Raw genomic sequence first — 25,251 nt, forward strand, 5'->3', positions numbered from 1 at the left:
CTTTTGTGTATGTTTTGCCTGTGCATCATGTGTGTTCAGTGCCCAAGGAGGCCAGAAGAGGAAGTCAGATTCTCTAGAACCGGAGTTGCAGAAGGCTGTGAGCTAAGTGGGTGCTAAGACCTGAATCTGGATCCTCTGGAAGAACAGCTAGAGCTCATAACGACTGGGTCATCTCCCAAGCTCCCTAACTAGTGTTTTAAGTGTCATATTTATTGACTGTGTGTAAGGGTTTTAACAAATTGGGGCCTTTCCCCAAAGTTAATTGAAAATACCCTAATATACTCTGAATTTTCCATACTTTCTCTTTTCCACAAACTTTCATTCCTATTTCATGTGGCTTTATCTAGGAATTACGGGCCCATTCGAGAATACCCATTTATTATTTCTGCAATGAGTAAAAAGATATCAAATTAGTGGCTTAGATGGAATGCACAGGTACATGCTCCTACCCCATTTTTCTTTAAACTAGCATTCTCATTATCTCTAAACAAAAAGGTATTATAGAAGACTGCATCTGTCACTTCGTTTAAAACGAAAATTCAAACTCCACAGCAGCTCAGGCTGCCTTTGAACATGAGATCCTCCTGCCTCTATACATAAATTACCGAGTCTAATGAGATTGTGGCGCAGGCAAGCGGATCTAATCTAATTCCAGAGCTCGTTTCAAGACAGCCAAGGCTACAGATAAACTCTCAAAAAACCAAACCAAAACAAACAAACCATCCCCAAAAAACAAAGCAAAGGAGAAAAAGAAGGAAGAAAAAAGAAATTGTACGGAAGAAAAATCTCCGCGAAAAGAGGAACAAGAAACGGAACCCATACTGCGGGGCAGCTTTGGAGGCTACCGGAGACCACCGCCCATTGCTTTCGTCACAATCCGCCGCCGCGCCGGCCCTGGTTGCCATAGCGGCCCGAGCTGGCGACCACCGCCCCCGCCCTGCCGTGGGCGGTGACCCGCCGGCCCGCTGAGAGCCGCGCAATGCCGCGGGACTGCGGCTCCGGGGGTGGGGGCTTCACGGTGCATCACGAGCCTCACTGGGGCCTAGTTCCATGAGGCCTGCGCACCCCGGGACTGATACCAGAAGACGGCGCGGGACCATCGCTCTGCGGCCTAGACGGAGACGGAGTGTGAGGCGCGGCGGGCTCAGGGCATCTGAGGTGAGACCAACGGGCTGAGTGGAAGAGACAGAGGGGCGGGCCAGGGAGGGCGTGGGAAGCCCGAAAGCGCCTGTGAGAGCGACAGAGGAAGACAGGCTCACCGGCGAGCGCCGGTCTGTATAGCGGTGGAGCCTGGCCGCTGGGGGCGGGGCTACAGGCCCCATGGCGGCCGGCAGGGGAGGGGCTTCGGCGCGCGCCGTTGATAGACGCTTCGCCGTAGCCAATGAGTGCGTCGGCTACCTCACCTCCCTGCTAAGCCCCGCCCTCACGCTGTGTCCCCTGCGGAGAATGGGCGGGACCTGCTCATGCTGCTGCCTTGTCTCTGCGTTCCGCCCCGCCCCCGAGTCCCGCCCCCTTCCTGACGCAGGCCGCTTCCTGAGCGAGCGGCTTCCTGACACGACTCCCTCCCCCTTCAGGGCTCTCTCCGGGCGTCAGGCTCAGGGCCACCGCCGCCGCCACCTCGGCTCCTGCGGGCGCTGTCGCCTCTCCCGCCCACCCCTCGCCATGTCCGAGGAGCTTTCGGCGGACACGTCCTACACGGAAGATGATTTCTACTGCCCAGTCTGTCAGGAGGTGCTCAAGACGCCGGTGCGGACCGCGGCCTGTCAGCACGTGTGAGTAGACGCCCCTTCCCTCGTGCGGCGCACCGGCCCCGCGGCCCGCAGGAGCCCGTGACCCCCACCGCCCGGCCTTGTCCCGGTCGCCTGCTCTCCGCGCCCGGGGGCGGTGTCCAGGCCCTCTCGGTGGCGTCCCTTGTGGTCCTCGCCAGGCCTGAGAGGAATCACAGAGAACGTAGAGCCTTTTTTGTTTCCTAGCAACCCTTGTGGAGGCCGGGACGTTGAGTGCTCGGCCTGGGCCCGGCAGAGGTGTGTGGGCCCGCTTGGCTACCTGCCTCGTTTTCCGGGCTTTGCTTCGTTTTTTAGACCCTAGCCCTGCCTGTGCGAGAACCACCCTCCCCGCCCCCCTCCGTCTAGCCCTTGAACGCTCCCTCACACCATCCTTGAGCTTATTTAAAAATTCAGTGATAAACGGTCTAAAATGAGGTAGCTTCCTTCTCCCACTCCGAAACTGGCAGGATTTCCGGGGCTTGAGATAGCTCCCTTTGTGCTATCATGTTTATTATTGCTGGGTTATAACAAGTATGGAGGCAAGACATCGTTCAGTTACAGGAGGTGTTTACTCCAGGGCTGAGGTAGAACACAAAGGCGCTGGGCTGGGCAAGGTGACTTGAGGTAGGTTTTATTTGGCAGAGGGAGAATTTCAGTCATTTTCTAGACAACCAGTGTCAGTGGGAGTTGGAAACAGACCTTGAGAAAGTATACTAAGCATCTCACAAACCTGGGTAATGATCAGAGCCCGTGAGGAACTGTGTGAGAGTGTGTGTGTGTGTGTGTGTGTGTGTGTGTGTGTGTGTGTGTGTGTGTGTGTGTGAGAGAGAGAGAGAGAGAGAGAGAGAGAGAGAGAGAGAGAGAGAGAGAAGGACTCGTGCAGCCCTGACTGGTTTCAACTCAGTGATCCACCTGTCTCTGGGATTGCAGGCATGGGCCGTCGAGCTAGGCTCCCCTGAGGGACTTTTATATACTAAAGATAACCAGTGCCTAGGCTCCCTGCCAAACTTAGAAATGAATTTTTGGCAGGTGGAGCCTGAAAAAGTTCTGTGTTTTCAAGCAGCTGAAAAGAATTCAAATTTCTAGATAAGTTCCTCCCTCCCCCCCCCCTCTCTCTGTTATTTTTGTTTTGTTTTCGTTTTTTCAAGACAAGAGTTTTTTCCTGTAGCCTTGGATATCCTAAAACTAGTTCTGTAGACCAGACTGGCCTGGGATTAAAGGGGAGCACTGCTCCCCCTCCCACTGGCCCCAGACACACTTTTTTTAAAGTGATGGGTCTCTAATTTGTCAAGGCATAGGTAGAAGCCAGGTGAGGTGGTGCTTGGGAACCTTAGGCAGAAAGATTTTGACTTCGAGGTTAGCCTGGTTATCTAATGTTCCAATCCACTCTGGACTACACACCAAGCAAGACCTTGTCTCAAACACAACCAACCAATAGTACCAATATTCCAACACTCTCCCTTCTAAAAGAAAAAGGAGTGATGGATAGAATTTTGGTGTCTTAAAAGTGTAATATTTTTGACATTGATAATCTTAATTTGTACAATATATTCTGGTGATGGTCCCCCTCCAACCTGTCTTTTTTTTTTAAACATAACATTTTTATTGATTCTCTGGAATTTCGCATCATGCACCCCAAATCATACTCACTCCCCAGACCTTCCATGTCCGCCTCCAACCTTTGTGACCCCCCCTAGAAAAAACTAAAAATAAACAAAATATCAAATGTAATTTGTTATTCATATACTCATTGGAGCATGGTCAAACTCTTAAATGGTCCGCCTGCCTCTTAAATAGAACTGAGTCCTTTCCCTCCCACACCACCACCAGATGCCTTCAGTTGTAAAGAGCTAGTTTTCGTGTCCATATCACATTTTTTTAGTTCTCTGACTAGCTTTCTGTCTAGGCTGCCACCTGTCTCTTTAGCAAACAAACCCCAATAAAACCAGAATAAAAATAAACACAAACAAAACCACAAAAATCAGAAAATAGAATATGTAAGGAAATGGATAAAAAAGTGCTCAAAGTAATATCACTCAAAAAAAAATCTATATAGAAGTACCATTGAATGAACTCTTGTGTTGACTGTCTACTTCTGGGTATGGGTTAATTCTTTATTGTTCTTTTATCTTCACTAATTCTATTCTGTGGTTCTCATGTGAGTTAGCTGTTAATGATGAAATAGGTAAATTGTCTTTGCTCATCAAGAAAGATTAAAGAGGGTTGGGGATTTAGCTCAGTGGTAGAGCGCTTGCCTAGGAAGCGCAAGGCCTTGGGTTCGGTCCCCAGCTCCGAAAAAAAGAACCAAAAAAAAAAAAAAATAAATAAAATAAAGAAAGATTAAAGAGGACTGAAGAAGTGATTCTGAAGTTAAGAACAATCATTGTTCTTCCCCAGGACCTGAGTTCAGTTTCTGCCACCCAGATCAGGCAGATAACTATTAACTCTAGTTTCAGGGGATCCAACATCTTTGCCCTCTGGACTCATATCCACATCCATACACAAAAACACATTTAAAATTGTAAAAAAAGAATTCTTTACAAAAAAGATTAATAACAGCCTGACATTCCTTTATTTGGTGCTGATGAAGTGAGCAGAAGCTACAGTAGCTGTTATTTGTGTATGTGGTAAGTCTTTTATGTACAGAATCAGTTCAGATACTCTGAGGTCAATGATCTCGTAAATTCCATTGTCGTTTTTAGCCCCCTCAAAATTCTGTGTGTGAGATTCTGTTATATTTAAAATGAAGGACTATAATTTAGCTCCACTAAAAGGGATGTTTTTTTTTTAACTTAGTGTGGCCTTTCTTCAGATTAACTTAATAATCTTCGACATGAGCAGAATAGCTCTCTACCTTTTCCTACAGTTGCTTTGTTCTTATGAATAGTGAATTTGAAAAAAAGAGTGAGGAAAAAAAGTTTTATGTAGATGAAAAGGTAGGTAATGTTGGAATGGGTCTAGATTGGATTGAATGGGGTATAGAAATTGATTTGTTTTTATATCTAGAATTTAAAGTGTACTGTATTAGTTTACGACATTTTTTTTTCTCAGAGTTATAGACAAGTTTATTTTTCTGTAAAATCAGGTTGTGTGTTTGAGATGGGACTTACATTTAAGCTTAGTGCCTTAATGTATGTATGTACTCCAGTATACTAAATTCCTTTTCTCCCATTATTAAAAACGGGTTCTCCCCCAGCCCCTCAGGTAATATATTCTAATATTGTTCTCTTTCTCTACTACTCAGTTCCTTCTACTTCCCAACCCATCCAGATCCATTTCCTTTCTTACAAGAAAACAAACAGGTGGTGGGCATGGTGGAGCACTCAAGAGTCAGAGGCAAGTAGATATCTGAGTGCAAGGACAGCCTAATCTACAGAGTGAGTTCCAAGGATAGCCAGGACTATACAGGGAAACGCTTGTCTTGAAAAACAAAACAAAACAAAGAAAGTAGGCTTCTAAGAGATAATGATAAAGTCATATATAATAAAACAAAACTAACATCAGAATTGGACAAAGCAAACATACAGAAGGAAAATACCAGTTTATGTTAGGCAGTGGCAGCCCGTACCTCTAATCCCACCACTCAGGAAGGAGGTAGAGGTAGGTGGATCTCTGAGTCTGAGGCCATTTTTGTTTACAGAGTAAGTTCTAGGATAGCCAAGGCTACACAGAGAAACCCTGTCTTGAAAAAGCAAAAAAGAGTACCAAATTACTTTCTGATTCATAGAGAGGGATGAGGTTAAGGATTTGGGGTCACTGCCGATTTTGTAGACACTAAAAATAAGTTCTCATTTCAATGACAGGAAGGAGCAAAATCATTACAATTACTTTACCAAAAATATAAATGTCCCTTTAATCTCCATTTATTTCTTCAAATAGGAATTGTCTAAGGCTTTCTATTTGGCTGGGACAAGGAGTACTCAGTGCACTTTCTTGGGGAAGTGTTAATGTCTAGTGGAGAAAACCTATAAATGAATGTTAACTGATACAAGCTTTTGGATAGAAAGTTTTATGTTGGTACTCACAAGCAAGTGTCTAAAATCAGTTTAGGAATATAAACATAAATGCTGATTTCCTTGATGAAATTACTAGTCTGAATTTGTATTTTGGGCATAGTGGTATATACCTTCATATACTGTGGCAAGAAGAAACCAAAGAATATGTGTAGTGGAGCTGGAGTTTACACACACACACACACACACACACACACACACACACACACACCCCATTGAATGTTTTCCTAGAAGTTAGAGACCTATTTTGGCAGGAGAGTAGTATTGGGAGGTTTCTTTCACTTATAGAAAGTTTATATTAGTGTCAAGTTTCAGATTGTCAGTTGAGATTAGTGATATTGACATGACATGTCAGGGAAGAAAATGATAGAACCTTAAATTAATAGTGGTAAGAGACTCCTGACATTTTAAGGATTTTGTATAAGATTTGATGACTTATACAGTACTTATTTCAGTACTTATATGTATATACTGTATATAGATTTGGAATAAATAGATATAAAGTTGTTTTGTGTGTGTATTCATCAGAAAGTATACTGAAAACAAGAAGAGGTCTTAGACCCAAATGCATAACTAGAAGTAGAGAAAGCTGTACCTGAGGAGGAGTAGACAGAATAGGAAAAAAAACGAGACAAGACAAAAACAAAGCAACAACAAAAAATCCAAACTACAGCAGTAACCTTAGAGTAGTCAGAAAAAATGCCTAAAAATAAGTAAAACAAAGTGAGGGATGAGGATATTAGTGCTAAAGTGCTTGCCTAGCAATGCTTAAGGGTCTGGGTTCAATCCCCAGCACCCAGAAATAAAGTAGGCCTTGGGTGGGTCAGGCCTGCAACAGCATCTGGGAAGACAGAAAGGAAAATTGGAATTTTAAGGCTGGGCTATTGCAACTGAGCTCCTGCCTCAAAACACCGAAATGAACTGGAAATAGAGCCCAGTATTGACATAGTTATCTAGCCTATATGAGTTCTGTTGATCTGTCTCTCCCAAGATTATTGAAGTTGAGCCAGGCATAGGGGCACATATATAAAAACAGCACTTAGAAGGTTAGGTAGGAGGACTGCCATGAATTTGAAGCCAGTGTGGGCTACATAGCAATATTGTTTCTGAAAAGGTCATAAAGTGTGTGTGTATGAAGCAAGTATCCAAAAAAATACTTCAGGAGAAAATAGAGTGGGTATTGATAAGGTTATTTCTCTTATTTTACTTTGTAATCTTTAAAATCTTAGTTTCTTTTTTATTTTTGTTTTGGTAAAATTTTGACAAAAAGCAACAGGTGAGAAGGGGGTTTATTTGATTTACAATCACAGTCTTATTTTGGAAATATCAAGGCAGGAACTCAAAGCGTTATATCCACAGTCAAGAGCAGAGACATAAATGTACAAAACCTTGCTTGCTCCTCAGCTAGCTGATTATATAAATTTGCTTGTCAGGTGTTTAGTTCAGGGCTGCAATCCTGGGAATGTTGCTGTCTGTTATATCAATAACTATCAAGATAGTCCTAAATATACCCACAGATCCAGTCAACCTAATCCAGTACCTCTATTGACTTTTTTTACCCAGGTGATTTTGTGTTGTTTCAGGTGATTTGTAAAATGTCAAGTAATATTTGTAAACTGCTGGAAGTAAGTTCTCATCCAAGTGAAAGTTTACATTTAGTAACAATTCTGATTTTCCTGTCTCAAGTTCTGAGATGATAAGCACGTGTACCAAAATACCAGGCTTTTCTATTTTGAAATGAAGTTTGAGCTATGTGGCTCTAGTTTATTGGAAACTCACTATGATTTTTAAAAAATCTATTGACAGTCCAGTACATATAATAGTTTTGTTCATTTTCATCTTCAGTTACCTTCTCTCATTTCATTCTCGGTTCCTCCAAATCTCTTGCCAACAAATTCCCCTTCTATATGTACTGTTCTGAAGTTATAGGTTCTTTTTTTTTTTTGGTTCTTTTTTTCGGAGCTGGGGACCGAACCCAGGGCCTTGCGCTTCCTAGGCAAGCGCTCTACCACTGAGCTAAATCCCCAACCCTCTTTTTTTTTTTTTTTTTTTTTTTTTTTTAAAAAAGACATTCATTATATATAAGTACACTGTAGCTGTCTTCAGACACACCAGAAGAGGGCATCAGATCTCATTACAGATGGTTGTGAGCCACCATGTGGTTGCTGGGATTTGAACTCAGGACCTCTGGAAGAGCAGTCATTGATCTTAATCACTAAGCCATCTCTCCAGCCCCAATAGGTTCTTTTGATATATTGAAATAGTTTAGAAATTTTTTTATTTGCACCTTTTCCTTCTCTTCCTATCAGGCTTTCTTTTGAAGTAAGTTCTGTTTAGATTTATCTAGCCTAGGACAAAGGGAGATAATAAGTTTATATCTGAAGAGGCATGTTTGTGGTTTAGAAGGAACAGTAAGATTGGAAATAAAATTTTTTTATTTATTGGGTGTTTTTTGTTTGTTTGAATCAGGGTCTTTTTTTTTATGTTAATGTAGTTCTGTCAGTCCTTGAGCTCACTGAGATTTTCTGCTTCACCCTCCTGAGTGCTGGGATTAAAGGCCTGTGGCACAACACCTGTCTTTTGTTTTACAGTTTTCAAACACAAATGCAGCTGGGTGTGGTGACACATACCAGCACTCAGGAAATTAAAGTAGGATTGCTTGAGCTTAGAGTGAGATCCTTAAAAAAAAAAAAGGCTGGAGAGACCGCTCAGAGGTTAAGAGTACTGACTGCTCTTCCAGAGGTTCTGAGTTCAAATCCCAGCAACCATATGGTGGCTCACAATCATCTGTAATGAGATCTGATGCCCTCTTTTGGTGTGTCTGAAGACAGCTACAGTGTACTTATATAATAAATAAATCTTTTAAAAAGAAAGAAAATTTAAAATGTGTATAAGTATAATTTCATTTTGTTACTGTCTAAATCAGTTATTAGTCTTATTGCCAGAAAAACATATATAATTTAAAACTGAGCTGTACATTTTCAATAGCTTGACTATGTATCCATAATCACTTGTTGTGTTTCATAACTTTTTTTCTGTAATTAACCTGTCACAAATGTTTGGCTTAGTTTCTGTAGAAAATGTTTCCTGACTGCAATGAGAGAGAGTGGAATACATTGTCCCCTATGTCGCGGAAGTGTGACTAGAAGAGAAAGAGCATGTCCGGAACGGGCCATAGATCTTGAAAATATCATGAGGAGGGTTTCTGGTAGCTGCAGATGCTGTTCAAAAAAGGTAGGGTTATATTATGTAATTGTTGTAATTTTCCAGTGAATATGGCGTTGAAAAGAAAGGCGTTTCCAGAGCATTTTGTACACTATAATCTCTGCTCAGGAGAGTTGCAAGTTCACAGCCAGTTTGGGCTATAAAAACAAAATAAACAAGATGTTATTTCAGTTGAGAATTATGTAGAAAAGACCAGAAAGTTTTATATATCAAAAACCTTGTTGAATTTAGAGTTTTATCTTTAAAATTAAAATTTTACTTTTTCAATAAGCTCACAGTCTTTAAAGATCTATATACAAAGCTTTTTTAAAAGTTCTACCTAACTCTTAAATGTTAATAATTTAGTCAAATAGATTTAGGTACTGATAGAAGTCTCTAGCCCACTTAAATATTTAAGAAATACATAAGTTAATGGAAGCTGTATTCTGTGGATATGATAAACAACAATGTATTACCTATAATTATTTTTCTTTTTGTTGTTGTTGTTTTTGGAGACAAGGTCTCCTTATGTAGCCCTGGTTGATCTGATTGTCTAGGCAAGATTGGCCTTGACCTCTCAGAGAACTGCTTTCCAAGTGTTGGGGTTAAAGGTGTGCAATCCTGCCTGATACTCATTTTTTATATCAAACTTTTGGACTTAAATATTTAGTTACCTATCTTCATCTTTTTTCTTATTATTGACAGTATCAAGGTTTTTGCATTCTGTTTTAAAGATATTTTAACCTATAATTTACAGATTAAATTTTATCGCATGAGACATCATTACAAATCTTGTAAGAAGTATCAGGATGAATATGGTGTCTCTTCTGTCATTCCAAATGTTAAGATTTCTCAAGATTCAGTAAGGAGCAGGTAAGCAGCATTTACCTTTAGCTTTAAAAAGCAAAATTTTATTAAGCAAGATGGGGAATTACATGGGGTGTATATGTTTAACAAATTACACTTAGTATCTTAACTAGAATTTGTCTTAAATTTATTAGATATATACAATATTGTATCTTGGCGACCAAGTTCATGATAACCTAAGCTTCCTGAGAGTCTTTCTTGGGACAAAAATTATAACTGGGAGTTGAAGACTCAACTGATTTTTCTGATGAAATAAATAATTTGGAAATTAGGAAAATCACTTTAATGTATTTAAATATTGGAATTTTTTTCATTGCTCTCTAAGGAATAGACTTAGTATTTGAAGGTAATTCTGATAATAACATTTAAGTTCTTTTTTAGCTACAATTTTTTAAAGCTTTTTGTATCTTCTCTCAGATATGTTCTGCCATTACTCCTGCCACTTTTACTTACTATTATTTTGAGACTGGGTATAATGTATCCAAAGGTGGTCCTGAACTTCATACATAGCCCATGATGGTTTTGAACTCCTGTTTCTCTGGGTACTTGGCTTACAAATAGGCAATCTCAAACCTGGCATCAATATATGGCTTTTTTTAAGTGATTTTTTTTTTGTTACATCATTTTAAAACATTTATTACATTTATTTTTGTGTGTGTGTGTGTGTGTGTGTGTGTGTGTGCGTGCGTGAGAGAGAGAGATATCAGAGGATAACTTGGAGGAGTTAGTGTTCTTTTAAGTTTGTTTAATTTGTTTAATGTATATCTGCATGTACACCTGCACACCAGAAAAGGGCATCAGATCTCATTACAGATGGTTGTGAGCGACTATGTGGTTGCTGGGAATTGAACTCAGGACCTGTGGAAGGGCAGCCAGTGCTCTTAACCACTGAGCCATCTCACTAGCCCCCTAGTTTTCTTATTCTATGTGGGTCTTAGTGATTAAATTCAGGTCTTCTGGCCTTTTTATTTTGTTTTTTTAACAAAATAAAAACAAAACAGGGTCTTGGACTATATATAGTCCTGGCTGTGTTGGAACTCAGGCCAGCCTGGCCTTGGAGGACTGACAGTCAGAGACTCAAAAAGATCAGGCTATTTTTGCTGGGATTATAGGAATGCCGTCACTCCTGGTGGTCATCAGGTTTAGTAAGTAGCAAGTGTTTATACCTGCTGAGCAAACTCCTAGCTCTTCTGTGAGCATCCTTTAAAATTCAATTTAGATACCTGTACTACTTGTTAAGTGACAGCTGTCTACCCTAGGAGACAGAGCTTGCTCATTTGGTTCCTTAGATTCATTTGGTCAGACAGTGTTTAGTCCTAATAATTCCTTATTTAGTCCCAATATTCCTTATCTGCTTTTTTCTTTCCTGTTGTTACTTCTCTCAGTTCCTCATATTTCTCTGAATTTACTTGGTAGCTCTTGAATCTGCCAGATGGCACTCTAATCTGTGTAATCTCTCTGTGTGTTATGTTCATGTGAGTGCAGAGGCCAGAAGGTGTCAGATGCCCCTGGAATTGGGGTTACAGGTAGTCAGGAGCTAATTGATGAGGTTGCTGCAGCCAAACGGGTCCTCTTTTTTTTTTTTTTTTTTTTTCACTTGGATGATTAACTACTAAAACCTTCTTCCAGCCTTGCCCCATATATTTCCTTTAGTGTTTAGGAAAAGATTTTAAATCTCCAAGCTCTAATATCTGACCAATAGCACAAAGTACTATTCCAGTCTCCTTCACTTGACCCTTTTGTATATGTGTATGTTCAGTGGTGGTAGTGGCGATGGTGGCAGCAGCAGTGGCAGCCGTGACGGTGCAAGGAGCTAGTGTTGAGTTCCATCTTCAGTAGGTTTTTTATTGTATACTGTACACTGTAGCTGTCTTCAGACACACCAGAAGAGGGCATCAGATCTCATTATAGATTGGTGGTGAGCCACCATGTGGTTGCTGGGATTTGAACTCAGGACTTCTGGAAGAGCAGTTAGTGCTCTTAACCACTGAGTCATCTTTCCAGCTCTTCAGTAGCTTTTTACCATAGCTTTTGAGATAGTCTTTGAACCTGGAACTTAATGATGTACCCTGAGGGTCCAGGGTCTGTTTGTCCATGTCTCCCCTCAGAACTAGCTTTCATGAGTGCTTTACTTAAAAGTAAGTGAATGAATACAATAAAATACAGGCCTGGTGATATAGGGCTGTAATCCCAGCTACTCAGGAGGTTGAAGGAGGGTCACAAGATCCCCCTAGGCTTTCAAGGCCAGACAAGTCAACTGTAGCAAGATACCCCCAGTGCTGTAGGATAGGGTTGGGGCTATAGTGTGATGCCCTAGATTAGATCTCCAGTACCTCAAAGATGAATGAATGAACAAAGGAAAATGCACTGCTTCCATGCACACTAGATTTAAGAGTGCCCTGGCTCAGATTGAAGCTGTTATTTCATAATCGTTTGACTTGGTCAAAATTTTGTGCCTTGGTTTTCTCACCTCTTTAAGATTGGGGTTGACGTGTGTTAGTGTAGGGAAGGTTAACTTGAATAATGTCTTGCATGATGTTCACACTTGACCTACATCCTTTATAAGTGATACTGTTTTTCTTTAGCACCCAAACATACCTTGCCAGCTCAGCTGGTAGACTCTTTTTTTCTCCCTTGAGACAAGGTTTCTCAGTTTAGCTCTGGCTGTCCTGGAATTTGCTTTGTTTCCCAGACTGGCCTTGAACTCAGAGATCCATTTGCCTCTGCCTCCCTCATGCTGGGAATAAAGGTGTGCATCACCACCATGACCAGTTTAAAAAAAAATTTTTTACAGTCCATCCGTTGCCACCCTCCTGGTCCTCCCTCCCATAGTTCCTCATCCCACTCTTTCCCCCTATCTTCAAGAGGATGTTCCCCCTACCCCCAGGCCTCCTCCCCACTCCAACCAGCAAAATTTTGATGTATCTTTGTTTTATGTCATTTGGTGTTTGCCTGCATGTGTGTGTGCTGGGAGTGCACTTAACCACCTCTGTGCCTAACCAGCTCTGCAGGTAGACCTTTTACCTGTCTATCTAGCCAGTCTTCTTGCTCCCTCCCTCCTTCCTTCCTTCTTTCCTTCCTTCCTTCCTTCCATCCATCCATCCATCCATCCATCCCTTCCAAGGCTTTTTCTTTTTTTAGACTGTTAGCTACCCTGTGAAAAATGTCCTTACCTAGAATTTCTTCCTATTGATAGAAATGTATGTTCCGATTAGACCCTTTTAGCTTTATTGCATTTATTTACTGCAAAATCTTATCTGGGGTCTAGTTTTTTGTTTTGTTTTGTTTTAATATATTTCCTATGAATTTTGGAATAGAAGGCTTAGTGAATTTTCAGTATGGACATGGGCTAGATTTTAAAAGGTGATTTTTGTTTGTTTTGTTTTTTTGAGACAGGGTTTCTCTGTGTAGCAGAGCCCTGGCTGTCCTGGTATTGCTTTGTAGACCAGGCTGGCCTCAAACTCAGAGCTCTGCCTGCCTCTGTCTCTGCCTCCTGCATGCTGGGATCAAAGATGTGTGCCACCATTCCCGTCAAAAAGGTGGGTTTTTTTGTTCTATTTGTTTTATTATATTTAGGGATCAGATAGGGCCCCATAGCTTTACCTATCTACATCCTCAGAACTTAGGGGTTTTATTTTGTTTTGTTTTGTTTTTGAGACAGGATTTTGCCATGTGATTTTTAGGTAGTTTTGAGCAATCTTCCAACTGGTGAACTGGCTTCTGAATACTGGGATTATAGGAATCATGATGCCTGGCAAGAGAAATGTTTTTTTGTTTTTGTTGGTGTTGCTTCAGGGGTTGGTTAGGGAGGTATGGTTTGCTCTTCAGAGGACCTGTATCGTTCCTAGCACCTACACTAGGTGGCTCTCAGAACCATCCATAACTCCAGCTAGAATCGATGGGGAGAGGGGAGAGATGTCTCTGGACTCTAAGATCACCTGCACTGAAACACATCATGTAATGAAATCTTTAAAAAAAAGAGAAAAAGAAAAAAGGTGTTCCCCCATGGTAGAAGTAGGCTAGTGAACGGGAAAAGAAATCCCAGTGCTTGTAAGTACTTGTTTTTGTAATACGGACAATATACTTATCACTTTCTGTGGCCTGTTACTTACAGTTTTTGTATGCAGTGCCCCTTCTAATACTTCATATGCCTCTGACTTTCTGGCATAGGGTACAAGTAAATATGTCAGGATAGTCAGTGTATTAGAGAAGTGTGCTAATGAAGCCTAGTTTCTTTTTTCATTTTTTAAGGAATAATCAGCATTTAAAAATTCTTATGTTTTGTGAAATTGCCACTTTGGAAGCCACAATCTTCTACCATATCCTAGCTACATGACAAAAGTTCACAAATATTTTACTTCAACTCCAGGGTTTAAGAATTTTAACAAAGAGAGCTGGAGAGATGGCTTAATAGTTAGGAGCATTGGCTGTTAAGTAGTTAAGAACACAGGACCTAGGTTTGAATCTCAGTACCCACAAGAGGGATCACAACCATTTGTAACTTCAGAAACAGTGGATGCCACACCCTTTCTTGGCCTCTGTACTACATGCATGTACTGCATAGACCTACATGCGGGCAAAACACCCATACACAGTTTTAAAAAAATTAGCAAGGGCCAAGTATGATAGCATATGCCTATAATGCTAGCACTATATTTCTAGACCCTATCCCTAGCCCTCATTTCCCCTCATCACCCCCAAAAGAACATCACTGAGGCAAAAGATCTTAAAATTTTGTTTTCTTTAAGATGTATTTATTTTATGTATATGAGAGCTCTATCTGCAGGTACACCTGCACACCAGAAGAAGGCATCAGATCATACTATAGGTAGTTGTGACCCACCATGTAGTTGCTGGGGACTGAACTCAGGACCCCTAGAAGAACAGACTGCTCTTAAACACTAAGCCATTTCTTCAGCCCCGCAAAATTGTTTTTCAATTTACACCTTTGAATCTGAATATTGTAGAAATTGTTTTTGGTTTTTGAGGTAAGGTCTCATTATGCAGGTATTGGCTGACCTGGAATTTTCTGTAGTCTAGGCTGGCCTCAAACCTATGACTTTCCTCCCTCAGCCTTCTGAGTGGTGCTACTGCTCTGCTGTAATCTCTCTTAAAAAGCATGAATGAATAGGAATTCAAACGGTCTTTCTTGATTTGGAAAGCAGTGCCATGAATATTTAGTATTTTATGACTACTTGAAGTTTAGACTTTATTTTAAAAATATGAATGTATGTTTTTCCTGCATGTGTACCCAAATGTGTGCCTGATGTCTGTAGAGAGCAGAAGGGATCCATCAGATCCTCCGAAACTGGAGGTAAATAGAGTTGTGTGCTGGTAACTGAGGCTGGGTCCTCTGCAAGAGCAGCAAACGTTCTAAGTGCTGAGCCGTCTCCAGCCCTGGAAGTGCAGGCTGGTCGTTTTCATTAAACAGCTCACATTAATGACTCTGATGTGTTTTGTTATGTGGAGTACTAATTATTTCCCTCTGTGCTTCTTAAGTAATAGGAGTGAAACATCTGCATCTGATAACACAGAAACTTATCAAGAGGATACAAGGTAAAGTTTTTTAAAAATTCTACTTTAGTAAGTAATATTGAGTAATATAGAAGATGATTATTATTTGTGGTGGTTAAGAGTTTAACTCTGGGGCTGGAGAGATGGCTCAGTGGTTAAGAGCACTGACTGTTCTTTCCAAGGTCCTGAGTTTAAATCCCAGCAACCACATGGTGGCTCACAACCATCTGTAATGAGATCTGATGTCACCTTCTGGTGTGTCTGATACATGAAGTAAATAAAATAAAACTTAAAAAAAAAAACAAACCAAGAATTTAACTCAGGATTGAGCATGCATTATACATTAAGGATTCACGATGCTGTTGAGCTATAACCCTGGATCCTCAATAAGAGATTTTTCTTTTTTCTGAGACAGGGTTTTGCTCTACTTCTTAGGCTGGCCTTAAACTCTTGCTAGCCTTCAGAGTGCTTTGAATTTCATGCCTGTAGGTTATAACAATAGATTAGTTACTAGATTTATATTTAAACATTTAAAAAATTATTTGGTGTGTGTGTGTGTGTGTGTGTGTGTGTGTGTGTGTGTGTGTGTGTGTGTGTGTGTGTTTGTATTAAAAACACATATAGAGATCTAGAGGACAGCTTGCAGGAATTGGTTTCCTTTTCCCACTATGTTGGTCGTGGTGGACTCAGGTGGCAAATGTCTTTAGCTGCTGAGCTCCTCTCTAACCTAGGTATTGTATTTTTAAAACAAACATTTATTCAGTTAAATCACTAACAGTAATGCTTAGAAGTTAATGCTTCAGAAGTAAATAGCTTAAATTGTTGCTTTCAAGAACATATAAGAACTTACCTATTTTCTTGGTTAGATTTCTTCCATGTATGATTCAGACAAAAGTGTTAATATTGAGCTGACCCTTGCTTGACGTTTAGAGGTATTAAATCCAGTGATGCTTGATTCTTAGATTGTTTTGAAGTACTCTTGTCTTAGGGTTTCTATTGTTACGGTAAAACACCATGACAAATGCAACTTATAGAAGATAGAGTTTATTTGGGGCTTACAGTTCTAGAGGACCAGAACCTGAGGTGGGGTGATGAGGCCTGGCATTTGGCCGCTGGAGCAGCTCTCCTCTTCATACACAAGGAGGAAGCAGAAAGAAAGCACACTGTCAGTCTTTTGAAATTCAAACCCTGCCCAGTGACACACTTTCAACAAGGCAGCACTTGCTAATCCTTTCCTAAAAGTACTAACTAACAAATAGGAACCAAGTATCCAAACATGGGAGCCTTTGTGGGCGGTTGTTATTTAAAGCACCACATTCTTGCTATCAGTGTCTTTGGTTTTTTTGCTTTTGCTTTTTTTAGTGAATTTTGTTTTAGGTTCTTAATCTGGAGTAAAGTTAGGATTTGATGGAAATCCTTTTTAAAAATTACATTATTGCGCTGGAGAGAGATGGCTCAGTAGTTAAGAGCACTGAGTGTTCTTCCAGAGGTCCTGAGTTCATTTCCCAGCAACAACACGGTAGCTCACCATCTGTAATAGGATCTGATGTCCTCTTCTGGTGTGTCATATACATAAAATAAATAAAATCTTTTTAAAAAACTACATTTTGTGTGCTTTGGGGAGGGAAGTAAAGCACATTTCACTGTGCATTTGTTTAGGTCAGATAACTACTTGTCCCTTCACTTAATTCAGCCACTGAGAAGTGGTTTCTGGAATCTGTAAAACTTTTTTTCTTTTAAACTTTTTTTTTTAAAGATTTATTTTATATATAGGTACACTGTAGCCTACTTCAGACACACCAGAAGAGGGCATCAGATCTCATTACAGATGGTTGTGAGCCACCACGTGGTTGCTGGGAATTAAACTCAAGAGTATTGGTATAAGGAACTGCGTTTGCCTTCAACAGTGATGTCACCTGCAGGCCACAGGGACCTGTGCATCTGTTGCCATGGCAATGGCTATACATTCCCAGCATACATTTGGTTCAGCTCCTACCTTCACCTGGGAGCAGTTTAAATAAAAGGCAGACCTTTCCTGCCCCCCAACCCCCATACACCTTTGTCTCTGACTTCCTCAAACCTCTCCATGTGGGACTGTATTAGCCTGGTGTGGAATGTCTGGACACAAGTTGTGATTATATCACAACACAGATCATCTCCGGAAGAGCAGCCAGTGCTCTTAACCGTCATCTCTCCAGCCCCTGAGTCTGGAAACTTAAGTTCCTACATAGGAACTTTGTAAAATGTTAGGAGACATTTAGAAACTTGAATGAACACCAGTGACTTGACATCACATGAATGATTACAATTAAATTTGGATTTAACTTCTTAACCATGGTCCTGTATTTTGTTTGTAATTGTTTGGAGATAGGTTTCATTAGGTCGGTGAGGCTGGTCTTGAACTCATGATCATGCTGCTTCATATTACAGGGGCTTTGGGGGGACCTTAATAAAGACATCTGTATAGTATAAGGCTGTTGGCCTGTTTGTTGGGGCAGTTCTTCAGCTAGCCTATCTAAACTTAATGTGGCTTCTGCTACTGTGTCTCTGCCACATAGCTTGCTGTCTTTGCTCTCTACCTTCTCCAGGTATGTCTCAGTATGGGTTATTTTCTTGGTCCAAGCCACCAGTTCTTTATTAAGCAAAAACCACACCTCTTCCAGTTGGCATTGGAGGTGACCTTATCTAGGGCAGCTTGCCTTTCTTTTTGGGCAGGTAAAGAAGCAAACATTTGTGTTTCCTGGCCACCTGCCCAGCAATTAACAGTTAATAACACAGGGATACACTGTCATAGCTTGTTGATACAATGTGTGGGTTATCCCAACAACTTCAGCCTCTGATACTGGGAGTTATAGGCATGGACTATTGGTGCTAAGGGGAAAAAACAGACTTAAATGACAAATACAAGTACTGTATAAAGTGAGAGAAATTCTACTCTGAATTACTTGTTGAATAATTTCATAACTGACTTAAAACACAATAGTGAGTTTACAACAATGGGTCAAAACACAGGAGTATTTTTTTAAAAAATGTTGATGGCTTTGAATTTCAATATGTCTCATTTGAATTACTTTGTAGTTCTTCTGGGCATCCCACCTTTAAGTGTCCCTTATGTCAAGAGTCAAATTTCACCAGACAACGTTTATTGGATCACTGTAATAGTAACCACCTGTTTCAGATAGTTCCTGTGGTGAGTATATATATTCAAAAGAATCTTTTGTTTAAAACATGTTGTTCCATTATTTCTTTATGTATACAAAAAGGGGAAGGTTCTTTCTATAAATTTGTATTTAAATAATGAACATGGTAGATTTTTGCTAATAATTGTAATGCAAAAATGAGTTGTAAAATTTGATTATCTCATGTAATCAAGATAGTTATTGAGAGGAAATGTAGACTAGTGTAGGAAAAAACGAAAGGTGAACTAGATACTGCTATGTGGTGGTGGTGGAACCAGTTCTGTTGGGTACTTTATTCTGCTGGATGCAGAGGACTGGGTCTATTCATGGGGATCTGCTGCAGAAGACAGTATATGTGTGTATAAGAACTGGGCTGAGCATGGTGGCATGTATTTAATCTTTGCACTGGGGGGACAGGTAGTTGACACCAGCCTGATCTTCAAACTGTTCCAGTGAGACTTTGTCTCAAAAACCAAAGAATAAATTAAAACCAGTAGATAGTTTTATTTGTATCTTTGAAGAAGTCAGAGTTTTTGTTTTGATGAAAACTTGTCTTTTTTATGTCATTTTTAGGGTAGATTTATGTAGATTACAGGGTTCCAACATTAAGGTCCCTGAAGAATTCATATTGAGTATATATTTTATAGATAAGTGATTTTTAAATCTATACAATGGAAGAGGAGCTATTAAGCTGGAAAATACTTTTTATTTCCTTTCCCTTGGACTTGCCCCAGAAGCATCCTATTATTCCAGCCCCGCCCACCTTTGAAGATTTATTTATTACCTGTATACAGTGTTCTGCCTGCATAGATGTCTGCAGGCCAGCAGAGGGCACCTGAGATACAAGCCACCGTGTGGTTGCTGGGAATTTAACTAAGGACTTCTGGAAAAGCAGCCAGCATTTTTTTCTTCTTTTCTTTTTCTTTTTTATGGTTAATAATCTTATTTATTTATTCACTTTACATCCTACTCACTGCCCCCCTCACCTCCTCCCACAAACCTTCCCCCATCCTCCTCTCCACTTCTCCTCTGAGAGGATATCTCCTCATCCTGCAGTCAGTGCTCTTAGCCTCTGACAAACTCTATAGCCCTTTACATTTTTTTCTGATAAGTATTTGTGATGAAGTCTCACTTAGTTGCCCAAGCAGACCTTGCAGTTGTATTATTCTTCCTGCCTCAGCCTCAGGAGGAAGTGGTCTCTGTATTTCTCTACATATACATTGACAGAGAAAGGTTGTTGATTAAAATTTGGATTTAAGTTATTAATACAGCATATTTTTGCTAATGATCAATGACAGAATGAGACATTAAATTTTTATTACCTCATATAAGGGGAAATATTACTGTGAGGTAAAGGTAATGTAGACCAGTCTACAATAGGGCTAGGGAGTACAGGTTTGTGCAGTAATAACCAGCTTCTTCAAAAACAAGGAGTAAATTGTATTGATAACATTACCAGTCACTCCTATTTTTAGTGAATATACTAGAAAAATATATGAAAAAAAATGCCTGGATAACTTTGATTTTTTTTTTCACTTACTGCAGCCATTCATCAGAATGGGAAGGGTTTAATAAACAAATATAGTTTGTTTTATTTTGTTATAAATACATTTAAGACAGCATGCTTAATTTTATATTGAATTGTATAATTTGTAATTTTTTTCTGCATAAATATTTTGTGTATTGTCAGCTTTGGTTAGAATCCAGTTATTAAAGTTTCTTTTTGTCAGTCAGCTTTTAAAAATGTACTTTATTAAAACTTTGAGGATACAGTTTAAACTTTATAATTCAGTCCATTTTTATATATAAATGACACCAAACTAGTAATAATTCTGTAATTGTTACTAATTAGATCAAATAATATTCTATGTTATACATATGGTAGGTAGTTAATAAAAACTCATTACATTGATGTTAGTACAGGCTAAGTAATAGAATGTCCATAGTCTCTCTTATGATGTGATCATGGTATTTGACTTTTAGAAATGATTTTAAGAGACACATGGTGGCATGTGTCTGCACTCCCAGGCTTGAGAGGCTTATAGAAGGATTATAAGTACAAGGCCAGCTTGGGCTATATATAGCGAGACCCTGTTTCAATCTCTGTATACCATCCAGTGCTTTTTGATTTTAGTCATATCTTAGAAACATTGTAGGTTTGAGTATAGATCATAGTATTAAAGTAATTATTGATGCCAAGAGTGGTGGTGAATGCCTTTAATCTCAGCACGTGGAAGGCAGAGGCAGAAGGATCTCAGTGAGTTTGAGCCAGCTTGGTCTACATAGCAAGCTCCAGGATAGCTGGAACTACATGAAAGACCCTGTCTCAAAAAAAAAAAAAAAAAAAAAAAAAGTAAAAATTTGATGTGAATTTAGCTATACCTTTTTTGAGTTTTTAGTGAATATAAATGTTACAATTAGACTGTATGTACTGTGTCTGTTAAGTATGCAGTAGTATTATGCCTAAAGTATATATATTATCTGATTCAAATGCTTCATTGCTAAATAATGTTAATGGTTGTTTGAGCTATTGGAACAATGGTGTCAAATAGACACACTGGGTAGACACAAATTTTCAATTTTCAAATAAATATAATATCTGCAAAATGCAGCAGACTGAAGCACAATAAAGTATGTTTTCAGTAACATGAGCTTGTATTTTAATGCTCTCAACAATTATATAATGTTTCATTATTTTTGTTATTTTTGTTATTTAAAACAATCTGTTTCTCATAGACATGTCCTATTTGTGTGTCTCTTCCTTGGGGAGATCCTAGCCAGATTACTAGAAATTTCGTTAGTCATCTAAATCAAAGACATCAGTTTGATTATGGAGAATTTGTGGTAAGTGAGTTCTTCAAGATTAAGAAAGTTAATTTAACTCTTTCAATCTGGATTTGAGTTTTCAGGCAAGTTGTGGAATCAGACTTCTTGGATAAAGAGCAAGTTGCTGTATTTTTAGTAGTAACATCGTTAAGCTTTAGAGGTTCTGGTGATTGAATTTATTGTTTATACTAGAGAGATAATTATTGGAAAAATAAACCCCTTATTGTAAAATGAAGGTTTAAGTAAAAAATTATCTAGAATTAAGAGAAATTATATCTTCTTGAAAAGTAAAATTGGTAAAACCTGTGTGGGAAGATGTGTTTCAAATATAGAATAAAATAGAGTAAGTTGTTAGCCATGGGCTGGGAGATGGCCCAGTGGTTAAGAGCGCTGACTGCTCTTCCAGAGGTCTTGAGTTCAATTCCCAGTAACCACATGGTGGCTCCCAACCATCTGTTATGGGATCCGATGCCCTCTTCTGGTGTGTCTGAGATACATGAAGTAAATAAGTAAATCTGAAAAAACAAACAAACAAACATTGTTAGCATACGAGGCAGAGTTACAAACCAAACCGAAGAAAACCCATCAAAACCCTGGTTGTCCACTTAGGAAGGACAACAAGGACTCAGGCCAAAATGGGCCCGTTTCTTCTTTTCATATTCATGATAATTTCCCATTATTAATTGTAAAATTGTACTTTATTTGGCTTGTGTGTAGTTAAGGTCTTATTATATACACAATTAATTCCAATAAAGAGCAACTTATGCTTGTTTTCCTATTAAGATAAGCGCAGGCATGCATAATTTTTATTTTTATGGAATTTGCAGTTTTAGTCTACTATTTTGGAATAATTTAAATGTTCGTAAAATTTACATGTGCCAGTTTAGTGATTTTAGGGAGTAATTGTATTTTACTCTTAAGTTTTCATTTTAAGAGCAGTTACTGTGTCTAGAGGGCTATATTTGGAAGAGCAAAATAGTTTTTTAACCATATTTTAATCTTAATTTTTGCTTTACTTTGCCATAGAAAACTGTATTTCATTTGTCAAGTCAAAGTCGTGATATCTTTTAAAGTTAACCCATGTGACATAAAATTAACAGTAAATAATGTTTTTTAAAGATAAGGTTTTTGTTGCTGTTGTTTTGCCTGGGGAGTTTGGTTTGGTGCTGAGGATTAGACTCCGGGACTCAGTACCTTCTGAACAGCCATTCTACACTGAGACACTGAGCCCCAAGTCCTAAGAGTCAGTTTATAATTTAAAGCTGTGTTCCATGCTGTGGTTAAGAAGTTGTTATTCAACTGTTAACTCATTAAATGCTTATTTTTCTTAAAATTACTTTCCCTTCAAAATTTAGAAATCTTTTGTGGAAGTGATACATATTTACCATATTATTAGTTTTAATTAAGTATAATTTTGGTTAGTATAACGTATGCTCTGCTGAGCAGAACAGTTATTAGTTATTACTAAATAATTATAGCTAAACTTAAAATTTTTAAAGTCCATGTATTGATTTTTGAGATGGGGTCCCATTATGTCCATGCTGGTTTCAAATTGCTGGCCTCAAGGTATCCTCCTGCCTTAGGTTCCAGAGTGGCTGAGAATATGGCACATACCGTGGTGTTCAGGCTTGCATTTTAAAGCATGCTGTACATATACTCCCTTGTTTGCAAATGTATATGAAGATGTGTAATGCATTAGATAAAATTGAATAGTTGGTGACTTTCTTGTTGACATGTTATTTTATTTATTTATTTTTTTAAGAATCTTCAGCTAGATGAGGAAACCCAATATCAAACTGCTGTGGAAGAGTCTTTCCAAGTTAACATGTGATGTGTGTAGACATCTCTGCCTCCTTGCTACCTACAAGTGCCATCTTTAAGGAGAAGACATGAAGTCACCGTTTTCAGTAATTTGCTGTGCATATTAATAAAAATAATAATTCAGTCTACTGTATTAGGTTTTTAATTGAAAATAAAGGTGGGCCACCCTAATTCCATTCTCTAGACAGTTACTTTAACAGCATGGAAAGGGTCGTATTTCACTTGTATGGTGAAAAGGGAATCTGTTGTCTTTTTCTTTCTTGTATTACATATTCTGAATGTTTAAGTTGTTTTTGATAATTTGGTACAGTTCCTTCTATTTAGTACAGAGATAACTGCAAATTCTGAACGATGTGATTCCTATAAAACTAATAAACCTGAGCCATTTGTCAGAGCTGCAGAGTGGAAACTTGAAGTGCAAAGGGGAGGGGGGTCCAAAGGGGTTTTTCAAAAGAATAGATCCTAGCTGAGGATACAATAAGAAAATTGTATTTATATAATGTTTAGTATTTTTGAAGACTAGTGAGATTTCTTTAATAATTTTGACTCTGAAAGTGTATTGTACAAATGTTTCTTCTTTTGTGGTTAGAAGAAACAAGAGAAAAAGTTTTCGTTGGTGGTGTTTGTTATTTCAATCTAGGTTGAGTAATTTGTAAGCCCAAATATGTTATATGACAGTTCTTTGTAGTCAGTGTTTCTCACTTGCTGATGAAACTTTTTAGTCAGTGAATGATACATTACACTTAAATTAGTTTTTTAAAAATCCAAAGTTGCAGATGTATGTGGATATGTACATAGACTTTTGCATGTATATATACACATATATATCCTTGCCTAGAGTTTGTCAGGTTATGTATAGAATTTCTATTAAAGAGTTTTAATAATGGACAGCAATATAGGATTGAAGTATTTATCTCATTTGTTTAAAACTTTGTATGTTACCACGTTTTTAAAACAGTAAACCAAATACTACGTGGTACAGTTGGCTGTTATTACACCTGAAAAAATGTGTTAAATGGTGCTCATTTGTTCTTTTTGAAAATGATTCATAGCTGATGTGTGGTGAGATTTTACCAGCCTCTGTTTCACTACATTTTAGTCAAAACCGAGTTCTTAATCTTTGGTATAAGGTAATGTAGAGAAGTCACAGAGCGCAGGGTGAAGAGGGAATTCTGACATTCCACACTAACATAACACTGTTACGCTTTCTTTAAAATAACTAAACGCAAAAGAAAATCTCTGAAGTAGTTTGCTGCTAATATATACATATATTGTAAAAAAGGTATATTTTGATTTTCTTAATACCCTTGTTGACTTTTCTACAATGAACATTTTTTTTAACTTGATTTAATAAAAATGTTAATTTTGGATGTGCAGTTTTGTAAAAACCTTTTTCAGTTAAACAGTAATGACTTTATTTATGTTTAGTAATGTAGACTCACAACAAGCCATACATCTTAATACCTTTTTATTCCCTGTCATTTCTTGAGCGTGACGTTTACTGTGTTCTCTAGCACTTTGAGTTGACATACAAGAGTGTAATCCTAGGAACATCTATATAATGAACTCTTTAAAGGGAGACTTCTCTCCACAGAAGCAATAACCTGGATGCTTTTAAAGTTAAATTTAGCCAGTGCGTTGCTAAATCTCCCTGGGATGTACAAACTTAAAGGGAAACTTGTACTAGAGATCATTTTGGAATCCTGTTTGAAGTCTTGTGGATGAGTTAAATATTAATATATTTATAGCTTTTTCATGAGAATTATCTCTTTTGCATTAGTAACTTATTAAAAATGGAAAAAAGTTTTAAATTCTTTTTTGTCAGTAGATTAAGAACAAGGGTTGACTTTACAGTTTAATTCATGGGGAAGAAGCCTCAGTGGTGGTGGTTAGTAGCCGCCAGCATGAAGGAGGAAGCTGTAGCAGTGTGCTGACGCATCGCTTTCACGGTACCACTTAGGAAAGCCATTTCTCCTTCAACTTAGTTTAGTCTTTGTCCTTCAATACAGTGTTCATTGAGATGTATTGCTTTATTTTTCAATTAAAAATGGTTTTCTCCTA

General features: G+C 38.7%; 1 protein-coding gene across 6 annotated transcripts; it reads left to right on the top strand.

Moving 5' to 3' along the window:
- Nucleotides 1–948: 948 nt before the first annotated feature.
- Rnf138 (ring finger protein 138) lies at nt 949–25,251 on the top strand. Of its 6 annotated transcripts, XM_087593598.1 has the most exons (8): nt 949–1,158; nt 1,575–1,772; nt 8,848–9,013; nt 9,741–9,856; nt 15,350–15,406; nt 18,443–18,554; nt 21,280–21,387; nt 23,132–23,318. In XM_087593598.1, exons 2-8 carry the CDS (start codon nt 1,663–1,665, stop codon nt 23,198–23,200), a joined length of 738 nt encoding a protein of 245 aa, XP_087449724.1. In that variant the 5' UTR covers nt 949–1,158; nt 1,575–1,662; the 3' UTR covers nt 23,201–23,318.

This window comes from Rattus norvegicus, chromosome 18 (assembly GCF_021556685.1).
Source record: "Rattus norvegicus strain SHRSP/BbbUtx chromosome 18, alternate assembly SHRSP_T2T, whole genome shotgun sequence".
Taxonomy (NCBI): domain Eukaryota; kingdom Metazoa; phylum Chordata; class Mammalia; order Rodentia; family Muridae; genus Rattus; species Rattus norvegicus.

Bases quoted from the DNA above. Each gene is read 5' to 3' on its own strand.
- Rnf138 (XM_087593598.1), top strand. From the start codon at position 1,663: ATGTCCGAGGAGCTTTCGGCGGACACGTCCTACACGGAAGATGATTTC. The intron at 18,555-21,279 runs GTGAGTATATAT...TGTTTCTCATAG, and splicing joins TGTTTCAGATAGTTCCTGTG to ACATGTCCTATTTGTGTGTC. The intron at 21,388-23,131 runs GTAAGTGAGTTC...TATTTTTTTAAG, and splicing joins TTGATTATGGAGAATTTGTG to AATCTTCAGCTAGATGAGGA.